Below are 27,719 nucleotides of genomic sequence, written 5' to 3'. Positions count from 1 at the left end.
GAGATTCTGGAGTTGGGTTAAGTGTGGGAGCTTTATGAAGTGGGGGAGGGAGGTATTGCTGTGTTTTGTTTTCATTACTACGTCCGCAGGTCAGTGGGGCAGGAGCAGACCAAGGCCAGAGAGCTGGGAAATAAGCTGCAGTCCTACAACATCGAGTGAAAATGCCCGTGTGATATCACAGTTACGTGTTTGGTCGGTGAATATTTCTCTCTTCTACCTTTTCATGCTTGCTTACAGATTGAAGGCTAGGTAGAAAACGTCAGAGCAAAATAAAAGATTAGTAAAATGAAAACAAATTGAAAATCTAATTAAGTAGGGTAGGGATGGAGGGCCAGGTGACGTGTTGTAGCTGCAGCATGTGGGAGATGGTGGACCCCATTGTGGTTCATAGCGACCATATCCGTAGCAAATGCTGGTTGCTCGAGGAAGTCAGAATGTCCAATTCACCTAACAAGCATGTTTTTCGGGACTTGTGGGAGGAAACGAAGCACCCGGAGGAAACCCACGCAGACACGGGGAGAACGTGCAGACTCCGCGTGGACAGAGACCCAAGGGAATCGAACCTTGGACCTTGGCACGGTGCAGCAACAGTGCTAACCACTGTGCTATCGTGCAAATACTTGGTGGTTAAAAAAATGGAGTACTGTGGGGAAAGAGCAGTGGGTGGGGAGGGGGCTAACGGAACAATATTAATTTGATCACTCTGTCAGAGAGCTGACACAGGCACAGTGGCCAAAATTGTCTCTTTTTATGCAACATTATTCTATGATTCTATACTAAAATTGTTGGGGAGCCAGTAGCACAGTGGTAATGTCACTGGACTAGTAATCCACTGACCCAGAGGAACTTCGGCTCAGAGCTAATGAACTGAATTCTGAGCTTGACATTGTGACATATTCGAGTTGCCTGGATGCTGTGTTTCAAGAGGCAGATTGACTGCCTTGAATTTGTTCAGTGGTGAGGGACAGGAGGGTGTGAATACAAATGAGGCAGGTAGAGGTTTCCAAGAGGTAGCACTGCAGTAACCTCAGCTCCTGCCCTTGTCTAACAGCTTTGACATTCATGCTCCTTGTGTGGACAAGAGGAGGGACTGTGTGGAGAATGAACGAACTGATCATAGCACCATGGAATAGAGAACCATTAAAGTGGAGAGGGGGGGCACATCTTTTTGGGTTATGGGGGTGAGACCCACACAGTCAGGTGGTGAATGTGTAAACTCCACTGGGACAATGACCTGGGGCCGAGATCGAACCTGTGTCCTCAGCGCTGTGAAGCAACAGTGCCAACAACTGCGCCACTGTGCTGCCCTGGAACAAGGCAAAATTAATGCTTTAGTTAAACGCACATAGAATTCGGCACAATAATAATGAATTAACAGCATAAATTGAGGTTGACCCGGTTACAGGAAGATCAAATCTGGGAACTACATATTCAAGGGTATGTGATTTTTCCTAAGACAGGCAGGAAGGAAAGGGTGGTGGAGTAGCTTTGTTAGTAAGAGATAGAATAAGAACAATAGCAAGAAAATGATCTTGGATCGGAAGATGACGAATCCATATGGGTGGAGGTCAGAAATAACATGGGGAAGAAAAAACTGGTGGGAGTAATCTTTTGGCCCCCAAACAGTAGCTATACTGTAGGGTGGAGAATAAATCAGGAGATAATAATGGCATGTAAAAAAGGCAGTACTTTAACAATGGGTGACTTTAATCTTCATGTAGATTGGGAAATCAATTGGCTAAGGGGTAGCCTTGAGGAAGAATTTGAGTGCATTCAGGACAGTTTCTGAGAACAAATGTGGATCACGCTATTTTGGATTTCGTAATATGTAATGAGCCAGGTTTAATGAACAATCTCAGAGAAAAAGATCCCCTAAGAAGCAGTAACCATAACATGGTAGAATTTGGCATTCAATTTGAGAATGAGAAACTTGGGTCAGAAACAACTGCGCTGAACTGAAGTAAGAGTAATGACAAAGGAATGAGGGCAGAATTGGTTGGAGTGGATTAGGAGAGTTGAGCAGGAAATGAAATGAAAATCGCTTATTGTCACAAATAGGCTTCAAATGAAGTTACTGTGAAAAGCCCCTAGTCGCCACATTCCGGCGCCTGTTCGGGGAGGCTGTTACGGGAATCGAACCGTGCTGCTGGCCTGCTTGGTGCTTTCAAAGCCAGCAATTTAGCCCTGTGCTAAACAGCCCCTAACAGGAAAGACAGCAATGGCAAACTTGAAAATAGATCATGACTCACAACAAAAACACATCCTAGTAAGGAAGAAGGATTCGAGGAAGGGGATACATTAACCATGATTAACCAAGGAAGTGAAGGATCGTATTAAACTGAAAGAAAAAACATATAATGTGACAAAGACTCATGGTAAGCCAGAGCATTGGGAAAGTATTTAAAATCATCAAAAGATGAGCAAGAAAATAATGGAGGGAGAAGATAAACTATGAAAGTAAACCAGCAAGTAATATAAAAATGGACAGCAAGAGCCTAAGGGAGATGCTAGACTGAACATAAGTTCCTTAGAGAATGAGCCTGGGAAATAGTAATGGGGAACCAGGAAATAGCAGAGGAATTAAACAAATACTTTGCATCAGTCTACTTGGTGGAAGATGCGAAGAACGTTCCAAAAATAGATAATCAGGGGCAGAACGGAAAACATAAATACAATAATAACTGTATTGTGGCACTTTCACCATGCTAAATGGGATAGACTTTGAACAGATCTAGCAACTCAAGACAAGGCATCCATGAGGTGTTGTGGGCCATCAGTAGCAGCAGAATTGAACTCGACCAAAATCAGCAATGCCACGGTCGGGGATATCCCCCACTCTACCATTACCACCAAGCCAGGAGATCAACCCTGGTTGGTTCAATGAAGAGTTCAGAACATGCCAAGAGCAACACCAGGCATACTGAAAAATGAGGTGTCAGTCTGGTGAAGCTACAACACAGGACTATTTGTGTGCCAAACAGCATAAGCAGAAAGTAATAGACAGAGCTAAGCAATTCCACAATGTATGCATCAGATCTAAGCTCTACAGTCTTGCCACATCCAGCCATGAATGGTGGTGGGCAATTAAACAACTCACTGGCTCCACAAATATCACCATCTCAATGATGGAGGAGACCAGCACATATGTGCAAAGACGAGGCTGAAGGAAAGTAACAATCTTCAGCCACAAGTGTCAAGTGAATGATCCGCCTCTGTCTACTCCAGAGGTCCCCAGCATCACAGATGTCAGTCTTCAGCCAATACGATTCACTCCATGTGATATCAAGAAACAGCTGAAGGCAATGGACACTGTAACAGGTATGGGCCCTGACAATAGTACTGAAGACTTGTGCTCCAGAACGTACCACATCCCTAACCAAGCTGCTCCAGTACCACTATAACACTGGCATCTACCCATCAATGAAGAAATGTAGAAAATAGGGCAGCACGGTGGCCTAGTGGTTAGCACAGCTGCCTCACGGCGCTGAGGTCCCAGGTTCGATCCCGGCTCTGGGTCACTGTCCGTGTGGAGTTTGAACATTCTCCCCGTGTCTGCGTGGGTTTCGCCCCCACAACCCAAAAATGTGCAGAGTAGGTGGATTGGCCACACTAAAATTGCCCCTTAATTGGAAAAAATAATTGGATACTCTAAATTTATTTTTAAAAAAAGAAATGTAGAAAATTGCTGAGGTGTCTTCTGTACACAAGAAACAGGACAAATCCAGCCCAGGCAATTACTTAGCAGTCTACTCTCCATCATCAGAAAAGAGATGGAAGGAGTCATCAACAGTGCTATCAAGCGATACTTACGGAGCAATAACCGGCTCACAGAAACTCAATTTGGGTTCCGCCAGGGTCACTCAGTTCCTGACCTCATTACAGCCTCAGTTCAAACATGGACAAAAGAACTGAATACCAGAGGTGAGGTGAGAGTGACTGCCCTTGATATCAAGGCAGCATTTGACTGAGTAAGGCATCAAGGAGCCCTCGCTAAAATGGAGTCAATGGGAATCAGGGGGGGAACTCTCCGCTGGTTGGAGTCATATCTGGCAGTCCTGGTGTGGTGGTTGTAAGTCATTCATCTCAGCTCCAGAACATCACTGCAGGAGTTCCTCAGGGTAGTGTCCTAGGCCCAACCATTTTCCACTGCTTCATCAATGACTTTCCTTCCATCATAAGGTCAGAAGTGGGGATGCTCGCAGATGACTGCACAATGCTCACCTTTCGCGACTTCTCAGATAATGAAGCCGTCCATGTCCCAATGCAGCAAGATCTGGACAAAATCCAGGCTTGGGCTGACAAGTTACATTCATGCCACACAAGTGCCAGGCAATGACCATCTCCGACAAGAGAGGATCATACTATTGCCCCTTGACATTCAAGGGCATTATCATCACTGAATCCCCCACAATCAACATCCTGGATGTTACCATTTATCAGAAACGGAACTGGAATACAGTAGCACAGTGGTTAGCACTGCTGCTTCACAGCGCCAGGGACCCGGGTTCAATTGCCGGCTTGGGTCACTGTGCGGAGTCTGTACGCTTTTCCTCAGTCTGCATGGGTTTCCTCTGGACACTCTGGTTTCCTCCCACAAGTCCCGAAAGACATGCTTGTTAGGTGAACTGGATGTTTTGAACTCTCCTTCAGTGTACCCAAACAGGTGCTGGAGTGTGGCGACAAGAGTATTTTCACAGTAACTTCATTGCAATGTTAATCTAAGACTACTTGTGACACTAATAAATATTAATACTGTGGCTACCAGTGCAGGTCAAAGGCTAGGAATCCTGGGTTTCGAGCATGGCGGTGGGCGGGGGTGGACGATATTTTCCTGGAAGGGAGCTTTGCGAGTTTGAGGAGCTTGGAGGAGAAATTTGGTCTGGTAAGGGGAAATGATTTCAGGTACCTAAAATTGCGGGACTTTGTCCGTAGACAGGTCCCATCCATTCCACGCCTCCCGCCAATGGGGACCCAAGACAGAATAGTCTCTAGGGGGGAAGGAGGGGAGGGTAGAGTCTCTGATATTTATAAGGTGCTCATGAAGGGGGAAGGGTCCCAGATGGAGGAACTGAAACTCAAATGGGAGGAGGAGCTAGGCGGGGAAATGGAGGACGAGCTGTGGGCAGAAGCCCTGATTAAGGTGAATTCGACCGCAACATGTGCCAGGCTCGGCCTGATTCAATTTAAGGTCGTTCACCGGGCCCACATGACCGTGGCTCGGATCAGCAAATTCTTTGGGGTAGAGGACAAATGCGCTACGTGCGCAGGAGGACCAGCGAACCACGTACACATGTTTTGGGCATGCCCGAGGGTTAGGGGGTACTGGGAGGGATTCGCGGGGATCATGTCCCGGGTGCTAAAAACAAGGGTGGCGATGGGTCCAGGGGTGGCAATTTTTGGGGTTTCGGAAGACCCGGGAGTCCAGGGTGAGAAAGAGGCCGATATTTTGGCCTTTGCTTCACTGATAGCCCAGCGACTAATATTATTGGCATGGAGGGACTCAAAGCCCCCGAAGACTGAGTTGTGGCTTTCGGACATGTCGAGTTTTCTAGGTATAGAAAAGATTAAGTTCGCCTTGAGGGGATCTGCACAGGGGTTTGGCCGAAGGTGGCAACCATTCACTGACTTCTTTGCGGAAGAGTGAGCGTCAGCAGGGGGTGGGTGGGAGGTTAGAGTAGAGTAGAGTATGAGGGATAAATTGGCGGGTAGTGCCGATGGGAGAGGAGCGGGCTTGTGCAGTATGTTACGATTGAAGTATTGAATGTACGTGGATGTTTGCACATTTTTGCCTTTTTTGCTTTCTTTCTGTTGATGTCTGTAACTGTTTACAATGCCGAAAAACCTCAATAAAATTGTTTATTTAAAAAAAAGGCTAGGAATCCTGCGAGTATCTCACCTCCTGACCTCCCAAAGGCTGCCCATCATCTATGAGGCATAAGTGAGGAGTGGAATGGAATACTCTCCACTTGCCAGGATGAGTGCAGCTCCGACAACACTCAAGCAGCTAATAGGGAGGCAGTGGCGTAGTGGTAACATTTCTGGACTAGCAATCCAGGGGCCAGGCTAATGTTCTGGGAACACAGTTTCAAATGTCATCAGATTCACTTATTCCTTGAGAGGAAATCTAATATCCTTACATGTGACTCCAGACCCACAGCAATGTGGTTGTACGCTCTGAAATGGCAACTCAGTTGAAACAAACCGTAATGAAGTATCAAAGGCATGAAGCCAAACAGCGCTCTGGATGTACTTACACCACAGTTCAAGGCAGCGACTCACTACCACCTTCTCAAGGACAATTAGGGATGGACAATAAATGGTGGTCTAGCCAGCAATGCCCACATTCTTAGAATAAAGCACACCTACTATACCCCAATCCTGTACTATACCCCAATCCTGGGAGCCACAACCTTCTAAAAGTCCCCATAACTAACCTCCACTATTTCCCAGATGTTTCAATCTCACAAATAAATCCCATGCTATTCAGTGAGTTCTGTTATCCCAAACCACTGCCTCCAGCACAAGTTTCAATTTCCTGAGCGATCCTCCTCTATCTTCCTGTCTTGGGAATCCCAAAGCATTGGTGGATTTTCCACTCCACCTGAATCAACTCTGTATCCCTCCTCTCAGGAATCCAAACCTCCAAACTCACCTCCTCCCCAATGTTCCAATCCCCCAAAGCACCCAATCCTCAGCAATCCCACACCATGAAAAGCAGTACCAGGGAGATTCACTACCAGTTCCATCAGTCTTGATGACCCTCAGCACAGCACATCATTGGCTAACTTAAACTCTTCAATTGACAAGACATTAACACCTTTGAGCTGGGTTGATATTTCTGGGTTCTACTGGGGGAGCACAACTGATTGGCAGAAGTTGCAAGTTCAAGTCCCACTCCAGAGAGTTGAGCACGTCGGTGCTGAGGGTTATGCTGTCTTTCATATGAAATTTTAAACAACTTTATATCCCAAGGCACTATTCGGAGTTCAGCGGAGATCTCCCTGGCTCCGAGCTAATATTAATGCCTCAACCATTAACATTAATCAGATCATCTGGTTACAGGTTTCACTGTTGCGTGCAGACTGACAGCCACATTTCCCTACATTGCAACAGTGTTGAACTTCAAATGTACTGAACTGGCTGAAATGCGCTTTTGTATATGACGGCAAATATTTCCTCAGAAAGCACTTTTCATGCAAGGGGAATTAACCTAATTTCCTCGGCAACCCATCAAATAGGCTTAAATAAAAAGAAAAGATGCTGGAAAAACTCAGGAGGTCTGGCAGCATCTGTGGAAAGATAACAGAGTTGACATTTTGAGTCCGTATGACTCTTCTTCATAGCTGGCTGTTCTGGACCAAATTGGTTGCTATTGTGGGCAGCACAGTAGCACTGTTGCTACACAGCTCCAGGATCCCAGGTTCGATTCCCGTCTGTGTGGAGTCTGCACGTTCTCCCCGTGTCTGCATGGGTTTCCTCCGGTTTCCTCCCACAAGTCCTGAAAGATGTGCTGTTAGGTAATCTGGACATCCTGAATTCTCCCTCTGTGTACCCGAACAGGTGCCAGATAGTGGCGACTAGGGGCTTTTCACAGTAACTTCATTGCAGTGTTAATGAAAGCCTACTTGTGACAATAAAGGTTATTTTTTTTAATTATTAAAATGTTGCCAGCCTTAAAATGACTGAACATCAAAATAACTATCAAGCACTTAAGAGCACCCCGAACACTTTAGAAAATACTTCATTATTCTTGTTTAGTTAGGAAAAAATTACACCCCACAAACTATCTTTTATGCAATATGCAGAGGAGGTGACAGGCTTGCCAAGGTTTCAAACCTTGCTCAAAGGCTAATAAAATTTCTCTCAAAAGTAAACCACTTCACAACTGAAGTGCAAATTTATGACAGGTGGTAATAGATTCAACTTAGACACTACCAAATTGCTATAAATAATACATTTGGAGTGCGGCCAATTAACAGATAATAACAGCTGGTATTTTAATGAATATTTTAACTCCGAAAGCTTGTTTTTTTTTCAGTCAACCTGCTCCTTTGGTTCCAGATTCTGGATATTTAAATATTGGTTACATATCATTAGATTAGGTGTCAAATGTGAATTGGGGTCCAAATGTGGATGGAGGTGGCACAGTGGCATTGCCGCTGCACGAGTAATCCCTGGGGATCTGGGTTTGAATCCCACCATGGCAGACGGTGGAATTTAAACTCAAACATCTGGAATGATAATGATAACCATTGTCAATTGCCATAAATTCCCAAATGGTTCATTAATGTCCTTTATGGAAGGAAATCTGCCAGTCTAACCTGGTCTGACCTACATGTGACTCCAGACCCACAGCAATGTGGTTGACTTTTAAATGTCCTCTGAAATGGCCTAGCACAGCCACTCAGTTGGGTTAAACTACTACAATGAAAACACAAACTAATGAAATTGGGTTGACCACCCGGCGTCAACCAAAGCACCAGAAACAACAGCAGCAAATCTAGCCGATTTGATGCTGCAAAGACCTCCTTACTAACTTTTGGGAGTTTATGCCACAATTGGGAGAGCTGCCTCACAGACTAGCCAAGCAACATTCAGACATAGTCATACTCCCAAATCATACCTTACAGATAATGTCACAAACACCACCACCATCACTATTCCTGGGTGTGCCGTGTCCCACTGGCAGGACAGACTCAGCAGAGGTGGTGGCACAATGGCATAGTCGGGACGGAGTTGCCTTGGGAGTCCTCAACATCGACCCTGAAGCCCATGAAGTCTCATGGCATCAGGTCAATCAACAAAAGGAAATAACTACTTTTTTTTTTTTAAATTCAGTACCCATTTCATTTTTTCCAATTAAGGAGCAATTTAGCGTAGCCAATCCACCTACCCTGCTCATCTTTGGGTTATGGGGGCAAAACCCACGCAAACACGGGGAAAATGTGCAAACGCCACACGGACAGTGACCCAGAGCCAGGATCGAACCTGGAACCTCGGCGCCGTGAGGCAGCAATGCTAACCACTACTCCACCGTGCTGCCTCGGGGAAAAACCTTCCTGACCTCATCTTCACCTGTCTGCCTGCCACGGATGCATCTGTCCATAGCAGTGTTGTTGGGAACGACCACCGCACTGTCTTTGTGGAGACAAAGTCCAGTCTTCGCATTAAAAATTCCCTCCATCAGGGCAGCACGGTGGCCTAGTGGTTAGCACAGCTGCCTCACGGCGCTGAGGTCCCAGTTTCGATCCCGGCTCTGGGTCACTGTCCGTGTGGAGTTTGCACATTCTCCCCCTGTCTGCGTGGGTTTCGCCCTCACAACCCAAAAATGTGCAGAGTAGGTGGATTGGCCACACTAAATTGCCCCTTAATTGGAAAAATAATTGGGTAATCTAAATTTTTTTTTTAAATAAAAAATTCCCTCCATCATGTTATGTGGCACTGCCACCATACAAAATGGGTCAGAACAAGCAACTAAAGACCGGGCATCCATACAGTGCTGTGGGCCATCAGCAGCTACAGAATTGTATTCACCCACAATTTGTAACCTCATGGCTGGCATATCCTCCACAATACCATTACCACCAAACTAGGTATGGCTCAATGAAGACTGCAGGAGGGCATGCCAGGATCAACACCAGGCATACCTAAAAATGAAATATCAATCTGGTGAAACTACAACACAGGATTACTTGCGTACCAAATAGCATAAGCAGCAAGTAATAGACAGAGCTAAGCAATTCCACAACCAATAGATCATACCGAAGCTGTCCAGTTCTGTCACATCCAGCCATGGTGGTGGACAATTAAACAACTCGCTAGACGAGGAAGCCTCATAAATATCCCCAATCATAATGACGGAGGAACCCAGCACATCTGTGCAAAGGAGAAGGCTGAAGCATTCGTAACAATCTTCAGCCAAAGGTGCCGAGTAGATGATCCATCTCTGCTTCCTCTGGAGGTCTCCAGCACCACATGTCAGTTTTCAGCCAATTCAATTCACTCTACATGATGTAAACAAAAGGCTGAAGGCACTGGATACTGAAAAGGCTATGGGCGTTGACAATATTCTGACAACAGTCCTCAAGTTTAATGCTCCACTCGGGCAGCACGGCGGCACAGTGGTTAGCTCTGCTGCCTCACGGCGCCGAGGTCCCAGGTTAGATCCTGGCTCTGGGTCACTGTCTGTGTGGAGTTTGCACATTCTCCCCGTGTTTGCGTGGGTTTCGCCCCCACAACCCAAAGATGTGCAGGATAGGTGGATTGGCCACGCTAAATTGCCCCTTAATTGGAAAAAGAGTTAATTTGGTACACTAAATTTTAAAAAAAAGTTTAATGCTCCAGAACTTGCCACACTCCTAACCAACCTGTTCCAGTACAGCAACAACACTGGCATCTACATGGCAATTTGGAACATTGCGCAGGTATGTCCTGCACACAAAAGAAACAGGATAAATCCAACCCGGCCAACGACCACCCCATCAGTTTACTCTGAAACATCAGCAAAGTGATGGAAGGGTCATCAACAGTGCCATCAAACAGCACTTACTCAACAATAACCTGCTCACAGGTGCCCAGTTTGGGTTCCACCGGAGACAATCAACTAATGACCTTGTTACAGCCTCGGTGCAAACATGGACTAAAGAGCCAAGTGAAAGCAGTGAGGCAAGAATAACTGCCCTTGGCATCAAGGCAATATTTGACCAAGTATGGCACCAAGGAGACCTAGCAAAATTGGAATCAGGGAAAACTCTCAGCTGGTTGGAGTTCTACCTGGTGCAAAAGAACATGGTTGTGGTGATTGGAGGTCAATCATTTGAGCTCCAGGACGTCACTGCAGAAGTTCCTCACTGTAGTGTCCCAGTTACAACCATCTTCAGCTGCTTGATCAATGATCTTCCTTCCACCATAAAACTCAGAAATAAGGATGTTTGCAGATGACTGCACAATGTTCAGCACTGTTCACAACTCCTCAGATACTGAAGCAGTTCATATCCAAATGCACCAAGACCTGGATAATATCCAGGCTTGGACTGACAAGCAGCAAGTTATATTTGTGCCACACAAGTGCCAGACAATGACCATCTCCAACAAGAGAGGATCGAACCATGGTTCCTTGACATTCAATGACATTCCTGTTACTAAATCAATTATGAACATTTTGGAACTGGACTAGCTCTTTTAATACTGTGGTTATGAGTGCAGGTCAAAGGCTTGGAATCCTGCAGCGAGAAACTCACCTCCTGGCTCCCGCTAAGCCTGTGCAGCATGTACAAGGCTCAAGAATTGCAATGGAATACTCTCCACTTGCCCGGATAAGTGCAGTTCGAACACATTCAAGATGCTTGATACCGGGCAGCACAGTGGCACAGTGGTTAGCCCTGCTGCTTCACGACGCTGAGGGCCCGGGTTCGATCCTGGCCCCGGGTCCCTGTCCGTGTGGAGTTTGCACATTCTCCCTGTGTCTGCGTAGATCTCACCCCCACAACCCAAATATGTACAGATTAAGTGGATTGGCTATGCTAAAAAAAATGGGGGAAAAAGCTCAACTCCAGGAGAAAGCATCCCGCTTGATTGCCGTCTCTTCCACAAATATTCAATCCCTCCACCACTGATGAAGTGTAGCAGCCTTGTGCACAATCAACAAGGTGCACTGCAGGAACTCACCAAGGTTCCTTAGGCAACACCTTCCAAACCCACTACCACTACCATGTAGAAACACAAGAGCAGCTGATACCTGGGAACCCCACCACTTAGAGGTTCCCCTCCAAGTCACTCACCACACTGACTCGGAAATGTATCGCCGTTCCTTCACTGTCGCTGGGTCAAAATCCTGGAATTCCCTAATTGCACTGTGGGTGCAGCTATCCCTCAGGGGCTGCAGCAGTTCAAGAATACAGTTCACCATCACCTTCTGAAGGACAACTATGGATGAGCAATACATTACTGATGACCAGCGACACCCGCACCCCGCAAAATAATAAAACAATTTGTTGTTGATGAGGTTGTAACTTCACGTCAACAGCAGCAAGTGCCGAGCCCGGCAAGTTAACAACGGGAGTGGACCCCGCAGCTGTTGAAAAAAAACAAGTAATTGACAAACAATAACGACCATCCCCGAGTTTCGTGGAGATCCCCGGAGGAGCTTGAAGCGCTGGCTGGTACTTTCACCAGCCTTTCATGGAGCCGCGGACACCATGTCTCAGCAAATCCGAGGACAGCGCCGCAGGCCTGGAAGAGAGAGGTCTTTACATAGCAACCTTCCCTCTGTCTGAGAAATACAAACTGCTGCTTTCTGCCGGGGGAAGAAAACAACGGGAACACCGGTTTCCGACTGTATTAGTTAGAGGAAAATGAACAGAAGGTGGGTTATATTTCGTACCAAGGCGATGTCCTTCGCCGAACAGTCCATTAAAAACTTCGGGATGGACGGAACCTCTTCCGACTCAGTGGCGGCCATCTTGGATTTCTGGGCCTAAGAAACGGGAGCGGGTCTGAAAGCGGAAATGATCGTCACCAAGGCCAAACATCCGCTCTGCTGGGGGGAGGGGGGAGGGGGGTACGGGCCCTCAGCCAATCACCCTCTCCCATTGTCAGACCAATCATCAGGGCATCAAGTTCAGACAAAACCCTTTATTTCTTATTTCAGTCTTTTTGACATGTAACTGCCAAAACAATTCACTTGTTGACCAATTCATATTTTATTTCATTTACCCCACCCCATCCTCCTTGAGCAGAAAACAAAATGCTGAAAATCTGAAGTAAAAGCAAAGAATGCCACCATTGACCTGAAGAACTCTCCCCAGATTCTGCCTCCCTGGGGCGGAACAGTAGTTAGCACGGGGTGGCACAATGGTTAGCACTGCTGCCTCACAGCGCCAGGGACCCGGGTTTGATTCCGGCCTTGGTTGACTGTGTGCACGTTCTACCAGTGTCTGCGTGAGTTTCCTCCGGGTGCTCCGGTTTCCTCTCACAGTACAAAGATGTGCAGGTTAGGTGGATTGGCCATGCTAAATTGTCTCTTTGTGTCCAACGGTGATAATAATAATAATCTTTATTGTCACAAGTAGGCTTACTGTAATGAACTCCAATTGGCTTTATTGGTTGGCCAATTGGAGTATGAGCTCCCTCAATGATAGCTCATTGAGGGGGCCCATATAATCACCTGTGTAGGCTTTGTGAGCAGTCTTAAGTTGACTGGACTGCTAGCAGCACTGTTTGTAGCTGCTCATGTAATATCGTTATTGTAAATAAATATTGGTGTGGTGACGGAACTCCTGCCTCCCGTGGATTACTACAGTGGCGACGAGGTAAACTACGAATTTTGTGGAGACCAGCTGCCGCACTCGGAGGGTAAGCCTTTCCATTTTAAAAATGCCGTTTTTTGGGAGGTTAGAGGCATTCGACCCGGCTATTGAGGACTGGTCCCAGTATGTGGAGAGAATGTGTTACTTCTTCCGGGCAAATGATATACTGACGGACGAAAGGAGACGGCTTATCCTGCTGTCGGCGTGCGGACCCTCCGCTTTCGCCATTATACGTAGTCTGACTTATCCCGATGCGCCAGACACAAAAACTTTCCAAGAAGTAACGGAATTGGTGAAAGAGCACTATGACCCAAAACCACCCCTCATTTTGCGTAGGTACAGATTCTACACAGCGAAGCAGGAAGACAGGGAGTCAGTCACGAATTTCATGACCCGCCTGAGAAGGCTGGCGGAAAAATGTGAGTTCGGCCCGACGCTAAATGAAATGCTTCGGGACCGGTTAGTGTGTGGTATAAACGACCTCACAATACAGAAACGCCTGTTGGCGGAAACGGAGCTAGACTGCAGGCAGGCGTTACAGCTCGCACTGTCGCTAGAAAAGGCAGCAAGTGGGGCGCAGGAACTACAGGGCACGCCAATGGAGGTAGATACCTGTGAGAGGGACTACCACAACGGGTCCTGCTACCAGACAGCCATTCTCAGGAAAAACCTGAGGAATAGAGGGAAAAAGGAAAACCCCAGAACTGCCCCCAAGTCTGCCAGGACTAACTGGAGACAGAGGGAAGTACCAGCTGAGGCTCCCCCAACAGAGAAGGACCGTTTCTGGCACCAGACAGAGTGGGGTAACAACGACAGAAACCCTAGAAGGAGGTGGCAAAAGAGGAATAGCAGGTGGGGACGCAGGGAAGTACACAACCTAGACGCCCCATCCTCCTCCGAAGGGGAACAATTATATAATATTACAGCGAAGAAAGCAGAACCCATTAGGATTACCCCACAGGTGAACGGGCGGCCGACAATAATGGAAATAGACACATGTGCGGCCGTATCAGTAATGGGAGTGGCAGCATTTAGAAAAATCAAAGATGGACTCCAGCCACTAACCCTAACAAAAACATCGACAAAACTTAAAACCTACAAGGGGGAACCCCTGGAAGTTCTAGGCACGACTCATGTACCTGTGGAATATGAGAAACAATTGCTCAGATTACCGTTGACGATAGTAGAGGGCTCCGGACTGAGCTTAATTGGACGGAACTGGCTGAAAGACCTAAAATTAGATTGGATGAAAATTTTCCAGAGTGGAAGCGGGCAGTTGAGTGGAGTACTCCAAAAATACCCGGAGGTCTTCCAGGAAGGTTTGGGGGAAATCATAGGCGCCAAAGCAACTTTGCACGTGGACCCAGAAGCCCTTCCGAAATTTTGTAAGGCCAGGCCGGTACCTTTTGCATTAAGGAAGAAAGTAGATGACGAAATAGAAAGGTTACGGCGCGACGGCATTATCAGACCAGTACAATATTCGGAATGGGCAGCGCCGGTGGTACCAATTTTGAAGCCAGACGGCTCGATACGTCTCTGTGGAGATTTCAAACAGACAGTAAACAAATACGCACTGCTGGACAAATACCCAATCCCGAAAATAGACGACCTATATGCCAAATTGGCAGGTGGGCTTTTGTTCACGAAACTAGACATGAGCCACGCCTACCTGCAGTTAAAACTGGACAAGGGCTCCCAGAAGTTCGCTACGATCAACACCCTGAAGGGCCTTTTTCGTTATACTAGGCTACCTTTTGGAGTGTCATCAGCCTGCGCTATATTCCAGCGTACGATGGAAAATATTCTGCAGGGACTACCACAGGTGGCGATTTATTTGGACGATGTCTTAATCACGGGTAGGACAAACAGGGAACACTTAAAGCACCTGGAGGAAGTGCTCAGACATTTCGCAAAGGCAGGCGTACGGCTAAAAAGGGAAAAATGTGTTTTTCTGGTCCCACAGGTGACGTACCTGGGATATAAAGTAGACGAGTCAGGCTTACATCCATTAGAAGACAGAGTAAGGGCAATAAAAGAAGCCCCAGCTCCCACCACGGTCCAGGAGTTACGATCATTTCTAGGGTTGGTAACCTATTATGGAAAATTTATTGAAAATAGGGCATCCATCCTGGAACCCCTCCACCAGCTACTAAAAAAGGGGCAAGAATGGAAATGGTCCACCCGCCAAAACCGAGCATTTAGGGACATTAAGGAACAGCTGTCATCCGAAAATGTCCTAGAGCATTATGACCCAAGGAAGGAGTTGGTGGTCACTTGTGATGCATCCCCCTACGGGGTAGGAGCCGTCTTAGCCCATAGAGGAAGGAATGGGGAAGAACGGCCAATAGCCTATGCTTCGAGGACCTTGGCGATGGCTGAGAGGAAGTACGCCCAAATTGAGAAGGAAGGACTGGCGGTGATATTCGCAGTAAAAACATTTCACCAGTACCTGTACGGGCGGAAATTCACCATAGTGACGGACCATAAGCCACATTAGGGTTATTAAAAGAAGACAAGTCAATACCCCCGATTGCATCAGCTAGAATCCAACACTGGGCGTTGCTACTGGCAGCATATAGATACGTTATGGAGCACAGACCGGGAACGCGAGTAGCACATGCAGATGCTTTGAGCAGACTTCCCCTCCCGGACACTCCGCTGCAAATACCAAAAGTAGAGGAGACAGTAATGACTCTAAATTTTTTGGACACCCTACCAGTAGACGCACAACATATTCGGTTGTGGATGCAAAAAGACCCAGTTTTAGCCAAGATGAAGCATTTACTGCTAACAGGGGAACTGGAAAGACCAGTGGAGCCCCAGATGCACCCATACTGGAGCAGAAGGGACCAAATAACCGTAGAAGGCGGTATCCTAATATGGGGAGCCCGGGTAATCGTCCCAGCTCAGGGCCGTCAGTCAATCTTAACTGAGTTACATCACGGACACCCAGGGGTGTCTAAAATGAAGATGCTAGCTCGAAGCTACGTTTGGTGGCCAGGTTTGGACAGAGACATAGCAGCCTTGGTACGTCGGTGCCAGGAGTGCCAACAGGGGCAAAGAGTGCCATCAGCGGCGCCATTGCACCCGTGGGAATGGCCAGGCAGACCGTGGACCTGCCTGCATATTGACCACGCCGGCCCTTTCATGGGCTCAATGTTTTTGGTGATAGTGGACGCCCACTCCAAATGGTTGGACGTCCACCGGGTAAACACGGCAAGCACAGCATCGACAATTGAAAAGCTCAGGGCCTCGTTTGCAACACATGGACTTCCGGAGGTATTGGTATCAGACAACGGAACGGCATTCACAAGTGGGGAATTTGGAAAATTCCTGAAGGAAAACGGAGTCCGTCACATCAAAACGGCCCCTTACCATCCAGCGACCAACGGCCTGGCAGAGAGAGCGGTCCAGACACTTAAAGCGGGACTCAAGAAGCAGCCGGCAGCGTCAATAGACACAAAGCTCTCCCGCTGGCTGTTTGATTACAGGACCACACCGCATTCCACAACGGGCATACCGCCAGCTGAACTCTTAATGGGAAGGCGGCTGTGAACGAGGCTGAGTCTCCTTTTCCCAAATTTAATGGGGAAAGTGGAGAAACAACAGGAGGCCCAACGCAGGGGGCATGATAATAGTCAGCAGCAGAGACATTTCCAGGTGGGGGCACCGGTTTGGGTTAAGAATTATGGGAATGGACCAACGTGGGCCAAAGGCACAGTAGAGTCCCAAATAGGGCCCACATCCTATGAGGTTTCAATAGGAGGTAAGGTGCTGAAGAAACACCTAGACCAAATAAGGGCAGCGGAACCACACCTGGAGGCAGGCGAAGCAGGACCACCTCAAGCTGGGATAGCCCAGACGTAAAGGATACCCAGCCCCGAGCAATTTCTCCAGACCCCGTCATCCAGTCATCAGAGTTGGAGATGGACACACTCGACGAGGTCGCCGCGACACCACTCCCTGAGGAGGAGGAAGAACAACTTCCAAGGAGGTCGTCAAGGAAAAGACGGGCACCTATAAGGTACACCCGGCCACTTCGGAGAACGACCCGGCGGACGACACAGAGGTGACAGACCCAGACATGAGGAGCAGGAAGAAGCTCAGAGGAATTCCAGCTGGCAGGAATTCCTCGGACCTTGAGGGGGGGGAGGGGTGTAATGAACTCCAATTGACTTTATTGGTTGGCCAATTGGAGTATGAGCTCCCTCAATGATAGCTCATTGAGGGGGCCCATATAATCACCTGCGTAGGCTTTGTGAGCAGTCTTAAGTTGACTGGACTGCTAGCAGCACTGTTTGTAGCTGCCCCTGTAATATCGTTATTGTAAATAAATATTGGTGTGGTGACGGAACTCCTGCCTCCCGTGGATTACTACACTTGCATTAACATTGCAATGAAGTTACTGTGAAAAGTCCCTAGTGGCCACATTCCGGCGCCTGTTCGGGTACACAGAAGGAGAATTCAGAATGGCCACATTACCTAACAGCACGTCTTTCAGGACATGGGGTTACAGGGATAGGGCAGGGGGGTGGGCCTAGGGTAGGGTGTTTTTTCGGAACGTAGGTGCAGACCTGATGGTCGAATGGCCCCTTTCTGTACTGTGAGAATTCTATGATTTTATTCTATGAACATTTCCAGTTTTTTCTGCTTGTCTCGGTCAGATTTTTTTCTCTCCACCACATCACACCTTGCTTAACATTCCTGCATCAGATTTGCAAATTATTGTGTGGACCATTCCGAAATATCAAAACATAAACCAAATCTTCAATTTCTGCTCTGTCAGCTTATCTTGACCGCAGTGTTTTTGGATTACAGAAGCAAAAAGGTGGCTGCTACGCCTACTCCTGATGGCACAACAATCCTTGCTGCAAGTGCTGTATGTGAGTCAGGAGGGTACAACCAACTTCAACTTCTGTTGTTCAGTGAGCTGCAAACCAGATGCGATACATCAAGTGAGATATTTAGTACACTGCTTCATCCAGAGTTCCAATGCTGAATTATAGTTGTTTCTCGGATTCAGAATTAAATCTTGCATCAGTAATGAACATGAAATGACTTGATTATAATAAAAAGAGGACTTGGGAATAGGCTATTCGGTTCTTCGGCTCTTCAAGCCTGCTGCAGCATTCAATAAGATCATGGCTGATCTAATTGCGGTCTCAACTCCACTTTCCTATCTGCACCTCATAATTCTCAACTCCCTGTTGACTAAAAATCTAGCTAACACAGTCTTGAATAAAAATCCATCTAGTTCACTCATGTCCTTTAGGGAAGGAAATTTACCATCCTTACCTGGTCTGGTCAGTACATGACTCCCAATCCACAGCAATATCAGAGCCATAGAGTCATACAGGTCTACAGCACAGAAAAGACCCATCGGCACATCGCATTTGCACCGCTCGAAAACAACCACCTTACTATTCTAATCCCATTTTCCAGCACTTGGTTCATAGCCTTGTATGCCTTGGCATCGCAAGTGTACATCTGAATACTTCTTAAATGTTATGAGGGTCTCTGCCTCCACCACCTTTTCAGGCAGTGAGACCCGTATCAGACTCCCACCACCCTTTGGGTGAAAAGATTTTTCCTCGCATTCCCTCTAAACCCCTTGCCCCTTATCTTGAATCTATGCCCCCTGCTCATTGATCCCTCCTGCCAAGGGGAAACATTTCTTCCTGTCGACCTATGCCCTCATAATTTTATACGCCTCAATCATGTTCCCCCCTCAGTCCCCTCTGCTCCAAGGAAAACAACCCCAGTCTATCCAATCTCTCTTCACAGCTAAAACTCTCCAGCCCAGGCAGCATCCTGTTCATGTGATTGCTCCTTTTTGGTTTTTAATATGGTTGACACTTAACTTACCATGCAACCCACTCGTCTTCAAAACAGCAGCTCACTACCACCATCTCCAGGGTAATTAGGAATGGACAATAACCACTGGCCTTGCCAGTGAGGCCTGCATCCAGTGAATTAAAAGCAACATCGAACCAAGTTGAAAGGAGAAATGGCATTCAGTCACATTAGTTCAGAGTAAGAACAAAAATTAAAATCAGTGGTCAGAGGATCACATATCTCAAGATTGAAGAGCTGGTGCCCAGACAGGATTTTTTGAATTCCCCTATACCCTGACAACGCTGCTCACCATTGAACATGTGGAGGCCCTGTTTGATACAGGAGCTGATTACAGTGTAACAGATACTACAGTAATGCAATATAGAGTGGACAAATTTGGAGATCAATTTGTCAATTTCCATTGGTGCTTTCACACAGTATAAGATGAAAATTTACAAGATATCTACCTTCAAGGTAAGACTGGCACCCAAATTGGTCTGCTCTTTCGTTGTAAGACAACCAGACATAAAAATATTTCCTTAAAATCTCAAATAAGCATGTGGAAGCATCCACAGACCAACGCAGCAAACACATAACAATAATAATCTTTATTGTCACAAGTAGGCTTACATTAACATTGCAATGAAGTTACTGTGAAAAGCCTTTAGTCATCACATTCCAGCGCCTGTTCGGGTACATGGAGGGAAAATTCAGAATGTCCAAATTACCTAACAAGCACGTCTTTTGGGACTGGTGGGAGGCCCACCCGGAGGAAACCCACACAGACGGAGAACGTGCAGAATCCGCACAGACCGTGACCCAAGACGGGAATCGAACCTGGGACCATGGTGCTGTGAAGCGCCGCCCTATTCAAGCCCAACTAGATGTAAAAACAATTCCTGGAATGAATCCTTAATAAATTCTACCCTTAGCGAAAATATCACTAAAACTGAAGTGAAAAGGAATTACTTATCGCAGAGGGTGGTGAATTTGTGGAACTTGCTGCCCCATAGTGCAGTGGAATCTGAGTCATTCAATGGTTTCAAGAAGGAGATAGAAATATTTCTGATTTTAAAAACGGGTTAAAGGGATATGGGGAACAGGTAGGCAGGTGGATTTGAGACCAGAAACAGAACAGTCATTATCTGCTTGAATGGCGGAGCAAGCACGAAGGGCTGATTTGCCTACTTCTGCTCCTAATTCCTATGTCCTATATCACCCTAATCAACGTAGCAAGGTAGATATAGAGCCCACTCACTTGATTCAGACTTGCAAAAGCCCAAAACACAGTGGCCTATTCAAGATCACAAAGGGAAATTGGATCTTCTTAAAATTATTAAAGATTTGGAAGAATAAGGTGTCCAACTAATAATGCCTTCTGGAACTAATTTGCCTTTGTTTGGCATGGCCAAACCGGATGACAGACGGGGACTTACAATCAATAATACAAGATTGAATAAGATTTCAGGGCCACATGCTGCCCAATAACGGAATTCCAGAGCTCTTTCTCTGGAATTGAAAGGGGGAATATAAACCCTGTATTGACCTAACAAATGGATTTATGTCACATTCAAATAAGGATAATATTATTATAAAGAGACTGATTGTCCAACAACAAGTATGCCTGGACCTGATGGGTATCAGTTCTGCTCTACCAGATTTTTAAAAATTCATTTGTGGGATGCGAGTGTCGTTGGCTCAGCCAGAATTCATTGCCCATCCCTAATTACCCTTCAGAAGGTGGTAGTGAGTTGACTCCATGAGCCGTTGCAGTCCATGTGCTATAGCACCTCCATAGTGCTGTTAAGGAGGGAGTTCCAGGATTTTGACCCAGCGACAGCGAAGGAATTGCACCATATTTCCAAGTCAGGGTGGTGAATGGAACTTCCAGGTGATGGTGTTCCCATGTGTTTGCTATCCTTGTCCTTCGAGACCATGGAATCCCTATAGTGCAGAAGGAAGACATTCAGTCCATCGATTCTGCACCAACTCTCCGAAAGAGCACCCCACCCAGGCCCAACCCCCAGCCCCATCCCCGCAACCCACCCAACCTTTAGACACTTGGGGGCAATTTGGCATGGCAAATATTCCTAACCTGCCCATCTTTGGACTGTGTGAGGAAACCGAAGCACCCGGAGGAAACCCACACAAACATGAGGAGAATGTGCAGATTCCGCAGACAGTCACCTGAGGTCAGAATCAAACCAGTGTCCCTGGTGCTGTGAGGCAGGAGTGCTAACCACTGTGCCACCTTGCTGCGGTCATGTTAATGTGTTTGAAAGGTGCTGTCTTAGCTCCTGCAGGGATTTCCCCAGGGATTTCAAAACAGCACTGTTCAATTTTCTGCTCCTATCGCTAATCTTTTAAAACACCTGCCGAACACCAACTATTATTGATATATATATTTCACAAAATGATCTCCAGGGCCACATGAAAGCCGTTGATATGGTTTTATCCAGACTTACTGCTGCCGGGCACGTAATCAACATCAAAAAGAGTCAATTAATGAGAAAGAAGATTTTCTGCACCTGTGAATAACCAGGAAAGGTAGGGGATGAACTCAATCCTATAAAGAAAAACTAGCCACAATTCAATGCCCTAGAACTCTAAAAGCTCTACAGGCACGTTCAGGACTCCTGAACTTTGCGAGATCTTTTACACCAACCTTCACCAAGTTCTCAGCACCCTGCAATCTCGAGTGTCCAAGGCAGTGAAAGGGCCATTAATTTTTTCAACAGCTGATTACACTAAACTGAAACAATTATGTTGTGATATACAGCAGGCCATAGAACCAGAAAAAAGGAACTTACAAATTCTCCACAAGAGTCACATCAGTGGCGGTTGCTATTTTTGACAATGAGAATTGTATTATGCCTGGTCAGATCCATTCTGATAATTTCTTAAATGTTGTAAGATGGTACATCAAAAATGAAAGGTTCTGACTATGATAGTTCAATTCCTCATTAAGCTGCGACCCCTTCAAGTGGAGTGCCCCATTACCATCTATACTGGGATACCAGATTTCAGATGAGTACAGAGAACGTCCTCTGATGTGAAAAGAGCCACCTTGATCCAATATGAAAAACTGACATTGTCCCTGAGTGATCGTTTTCAAATTCTTATCCTCAGACATGGATGAGAGCATCTCTCCATCATCGAGGTTGATCATACAGAGGAGGGAATTAAACAAGTGCCAAGGGCCCGCAGACAGAATACTATCATTTTTTTTACTGTGATGGGCCATCGATAATGACTGAAAAAGGGACATCCCAACAATTCTCAGTTGGGTTGGGATGGGGATTGTAAAAAGGATTTTTCGAGACTCCTATTATTTTTTATCCAGAAAAATTACTGTCTATACACCTTCGCCATTGGACATGACAGTGTGCTGAAACAGCAGTACTGCAGTAAGCTTTAGGAAAGGCAGATTCTAAACCCACATTGATCTGTACATATCGTGACTGTTGTAAAAGAGAATGCAACTAGGGCTTAGTGTGTGGGAACAAAAAGGCTTTGCAATTGTAAGGGTAAACACATGAGACATAACTTGTTATGGGAGGACATTCTCCGTTTGAGAACAGAAAATAAAATTGTCAATTCATGTAAATGGGTATAAACCACTGGGACAGGACACTAAAAGGGCAACAGGTTTGCAGACGAGCACACAATACATTTGGTCTACTTGATACCTCCTCATAAGGGGCCTGCCAAAGTTATGGGGCGGATTCTCTGGCCACGCCGACTGGCGACTGGAAACTTCTGCCCAAGGTCAATTTTTTCATCACTGAGGAGCTGAACTCAGAGATCGGGCTGCCATTTTGGAAGGGTGCCCAGATCTCTAAGTGAGCTTGTGGTTCCATCACACTCCCCACCCATGGGCAATGTCACTCCCCGCGTACATGGGCATTACCCTGCACACCCGTAATGAGGACACCCTGCTATGGGGGCCCCTCAGGGCCTGCCTCTTCAGCGCCCCCCCCCCCCCATACCCACTTACAGACATCCAGGACCCTTTCATGACCCCCCCCCCACCCATCACCCCCTCAACCTACCAGAGGCTCCTTCTTACCTGCCCTCCAACCGCCACCCCCCCCCCCCCATCCTTCATGACCCCCTCCACCCTCCTTTCATGGGCATGGACCCCTTGGAACCCTGACCCTTGCTCTGCCACCCTGGCAGTGCTCCTGCCAACTTGGCAGTGCCACTTGGACACCTTTGTAGTCCTAAGGTGGCATTGCCAAGGTGCCAGCCAGACAGTACCAAGGTGCTTGAGTTCTAGGGGAAATGCCAGGGTCCACCCTGCTCTATCCCTGGCACCCCAGGGGCCTTTGATGGCCTGGGAGACCCCCTGTGTGCCGTACCATCTGGTCCACATTTGTGTGGACCAGTACTGAACAGTGCCTGGCTGAGTCCTCCCTGGGGATGCTGGTAGGTACTGCGTAAACTTCCCTAAGTAGGTTTAAACCCAACTTAGGCGCAGGCCATTTGGCCATTTTGGGCGGGATTCTGATTCTGACGCCTCATGAGATCTGGGTAGATCTCTGGCTCCTCAGAGATTGGGCCACCATTTTGAAAGGGTACCCTGATCTTGAAGTAGACTTTAGAGTCCCCCTACATGCCCCACCTATGGGCATTGTCGCCCCCCTCACCCCCCCCCCACACACAAATGGGCACTACCCCACATCTCCCAAATGATGACATCCCGTAATGGAGTCGCTTAAAGATCCCCCTTTTCAGGCCTTCCTGAGCAACTTTTTGGGACCCCCCCCCCCCCCCCCCCTTTCCAGGTCCCCCAATCTTCTGGAGCCTCCTTCATACCCACCCTGCAAACCACCACCCTTCATATCCCCCTTCCAGCCTCCTTTCATGGGCATGGCCCCCTCAGACCCTGACCATTGGCCGTGCCACCCTGTCATCTGAACATTCTGGCACTGCCACCCAGGAACCCTGGCAGTGCTCCTGCCAGCTTTGCAGTGCCAAGGGCAGCACGATGGCGCAATGGTTAGCTGAGGACCCAGGTTCGAATCCCGACCCTGGGTCACTGTCCATGTGGAGTTTGCACATTCCTCCCATGTCTACGTGGGTTTCACCCCCACAACCCAAAGATGTTCTGGTTCGGTGGATTAGTGCATGAGTCACAGAGAGATGGTTTACAGGTGCAACAGGTGATTAAGAAGGCAAATGGTATTTTGTCCTTAATTGCTAGAGGGATGGAGTTTAAGACTATGGAGGTTATGTTGCAGTTGTATAAGGTGTTAGTGAGGCCACACCTGGAGTATTGTGTTCAGTTTTGGTCTCCTTACTTGAGAAAGGATGTACTGGCACTGGAGGGTGTGCAGAGGAGATTCACTAAATTAATCCCAGAGCTGAAGAGGTTGGATTATGAGGAGAGGTTGAGTAGACTGGGACTGTACTCATTGGAATTTAGAAGGATGAGGGGGGATCTTATAGAAACATTTAAAATTATGAAGGGAATAGATAGGATAGATGCGGGCAGGTTGTTTCCACTGGCGGGTGAAAGCAGCACTAGGGGACATAGCCTCAAAATAAGGGGAAGTAGATTTAGGACTGAGTTTAGGAGGAACTTCTTCACCCAAAAGGTTGTGAATCTATGGAATTCCTTGCCCAGTGAAGCAGTTGAGGCTCCTTCATTAAATGTTTTTAAGGTAAAGATGGATAGTTTTTTGAAGAATAAAGGGATTAAGGGTTATGGTGTTCGGGCCGGAAAGTGGAGCTGAGTCCACAAAAGATCAGCCATGATCTCATTGAATGGTGGAGCAAGCTCGAGGGGCCAGATGGCCTACGCCTGCTCCTAGCTGACCCAATCTGTGGGTTCTGTGACCTTCGATATAATGCCCTGGTCTTGGAGGTCCTGTAATTGCTGCTTCAGGCAATCCTTGAGGGGTGCCGGCACCCGGCGTGGTGCATGAATTACAGGGGTGGCGTTCGGCTTGAGCAGGATTTTGTATCGGTATGGGAGCGTGACCATTCTGTCGAACACGCTGTGGTACTGCGTGACGATGTCATCTGTATCAGCTTGGAATTTTTCATCAGGTGAGGCCAGCATGTAAAGTGGCTGAGCACAAACAATGAGTAAACATCTTCATCCTTCACAAACTACACCTGTCATGGTCAGATTTGGAATGGTAAACTAGGGGAGTAATTTTACCCCTCCTCTTGATGGTATTCTCTCTGTGGCCTCATACGCACTTTCAGAATTCCCTCCTCTGTATAAATCAGAACAGCCTGGAAAAGAAACTCATGGGGGTATAGGTTTGGCACATTGTGATGCCAGATCAGGTTGAATGAGTGAGCAAAAACTTGGCAGATGGAATAGAATGCAGGAAAATGTGAAGCTATGCACTTTGGTAGGAAGAATAAAGAGGCTGAATATTATTTAAATGGAGAAGGACTGCAGAAAACTGCAGCATAGAGGGATTTGGGGGTCCTTGCACATAAATCACAAAAAACTAGCATGCATGTCGAGGAGATAAATAGGGAAGGATAATGGAATTTTGGCCTTATTTCAAAGGGATTGGAGTATAACAATAGGGAAGTCTTGCTAAAATTATACAAGGCACTATTAGACCACACCTGGAGTACTGTGAACAGTTTTGGTTCCCTTACCTAAGGAAAGATAAACTGACAGAGGAGGCAGTCCAGAGACGGTTGACTAGGTTGACCCCGGGTATGGAGGGATTTTCTTATAAGGAGAGGTTGAGTAGATTAGGCTTCTATTAATTGGTGTTCAGAAGAATTAAAGGAGACCTTATTGAGACATATGGGATCCTGAGGGGATTTGACAGAGTAAATGCTGAGAGGTTGTTTCCTCTTATTGGACAGTCCAGGACCAGAGGGCATAATCTCAGAGTAAGGGGTCTCCCATTTAAGACAGGGATGAGGACGAATTTTATTTTCTCAGAGGGTAGTGAATCTGTGGAGTTCTTTACAGCAGAGAGCTGCAGAGGTTGGATCATGAAGTATGTTCAAGACTGAGATAGGCAGATTTTTAATCAGTAAGGGATTCAAGGTTATCGAGATAAGACAGGAAAGTTGAGTTGAGGATTATTATATCTGATTAGTTATGATCTTATTGAATGGTGGAGCGGGATCGATGGGCCAAATGGCCTACTTCTGCCCCTCCGCCTTTGGTCTAACAACATTCTGCAAAATAACTCCATTGGTGACCAGGAATATTTAATGACCTGGAATGTATATCATGCGTGGTTTATCGTGCAATATAATGCAATAAGTCATCATTTATTAAACCACCACCACCATTGGCTCCTGTAAAGCCTACTTCATCAATGCAGGAATTAATTGTTGATTCCATTGGACTACAACCCCATCATTGAGATGTAAACATGTTCTCATTTGTGTTGATGGATGCACTTCTTTCTTCTGTCTGCAGGTCCCCACAAAAAGGTTTTCAGATATTGCATGTGTCAGTGCTCTTCCTCCATGAGACCCAGCCCAGAACAAAAAAACAGAAGTGGAGCTAATCGAGCTACTGGTGACAGGATCACTCACTCCTCCTCCACCATGCAGTACTTGGCAATGCCTCAAGCAATAGTGTCACAAGAAACCACAGTTGATACAACCAGTGAAAAATTAGACAAAACAACAAGGGAAGGTAACACGACAAAAAAAAGACAAACATCACAGTATTTTGAAGATGGGACTAGCTATCGAACAAAGAAAGGACTGAGGTGCTGGTATTTTACTTCAGCCTTAATTATCCTTCTAGCTCTTACATTGATTACTATCCTGTGGGACTATTATTAAATATGGTGTTTATCTAAAGTCAATTGACAAAAGATGTGTTTCCGGACCTTCTTTCCAACAACAGCAGTACAAATTCCAACATTGATTCAATGAGTTTTCCTAGAAAGCATCATTCTCCAACAACTACTAACAACATACCTTTCCCCACTGAGGCCACTTTCTTTTGGCATCATTTCAGTACCTCAGCCTCAACCACTTGTGTTATCACATGGTTCTCTTCATCAGCCGAATCAAGTTGAGTTTGACAACACAATCTTAGCTCACACTCTTGAAATTAAATTAAGTTAAAAAGAAAATTTACTGGCTGCAAGACCATGCAACCCTGAGCATCCTTCAAAAAGAAGATGTGAGCTGGGGAACCTGGTGAAAGGACACAACCTGAGCAATGCTTTGAGCATGTGCTACTTTATTTATTGGGCTGAGTAGAATAATTACCCTCACACTGATGGGACTGGAAAACATCCCCAATCTAGATTCTCAACCACTGCCTTTCCCACCACCATACCTTCACTGACACAGACAAATTCCCATAAGGTATGATGTGGAATCATTGTGAATCATCCCAAGAATCAGATATGTATGAATCCATTTCCCCTATTTGGTAATGTGCCCCTAATTCAATTCCATCATTTTGCCTTTGGCAGCATAATAAACTCATGATTTTATTCCTTCTTGATGGTGCATTTCTCAGGCGGCACGGTAGCACAGTGGTTAGCACAGTTGCTTCACTGCGCCAGGGTCCCAGATTCAATTCCCCTTTGGGTCACTGTCTGTGTGGAGTCTGCACCTTCT

General features: G+C 46.6%; 1 protein-coding gene and 1 long non-coding RNA gene across 4 annotated transcripts in view; one reads left to right on the top strand and one right to left on the bottom strand.

Annotated features, from left to right (window-relative positions):
• The window catches only part of ubr2 (ubiquitin protein ligase E3 component n-recognin 2), a 185,761-nt gene extending 173,250 nt beyond the window's left edge, over positions 1-12,511 (bottom strand). For 2 of the 3 annotated variants that reach the window (XM_038812572.1, XM_038812581.1), the window contains exon 1: positions 12,383-12,511. In XM_038812572.1, coding sequence (XP_038668500.1) covers positions 12,383-12,460 — 78 coding nt within the window. In that variant the 5' untranslated portion in view covers positions 12,461-12,511. The remainder of the gene's footprint in view (positions 1-12,382) is intronic. The other variant, XM_038812563.1, reaches the window with a different exon arrangement.
• On the top strand, positions 11,804-18,395 carry LOC119973932. The gene is made up of 2 exons (XR_005462422.1): positions 11,804-12,364; positions 18,126-18,395. It is a non-coding gene; the product is annotated as an uncharacterized LOC119973932 (long non-coding RNA).
• The last annotated feature ends 9,324 nt before the right edge of the window (positions 18,396-27,719 follow it).

The sequence above is a fragment of the Scyliorhinus canicula genome, chromosome 1, assembly GCF_902713615.1.
Source record: "Scyliorhinus canicula chromosome 1, sScyCan1.1, whole genome shotgun sequence".
Classification (NCBI taxonomy): Eukaryota; Metazoa; Chordata; class Chondrichthyes; order Carcharhiniformes; family Scyliorhinidae; genus Scyliorhinus; species Scyliorhinus canicula.
Note: the sequence above shows the minus strand (reverse complement) of the source record. Positions and strands in the feature narration are given on the sequence as shown.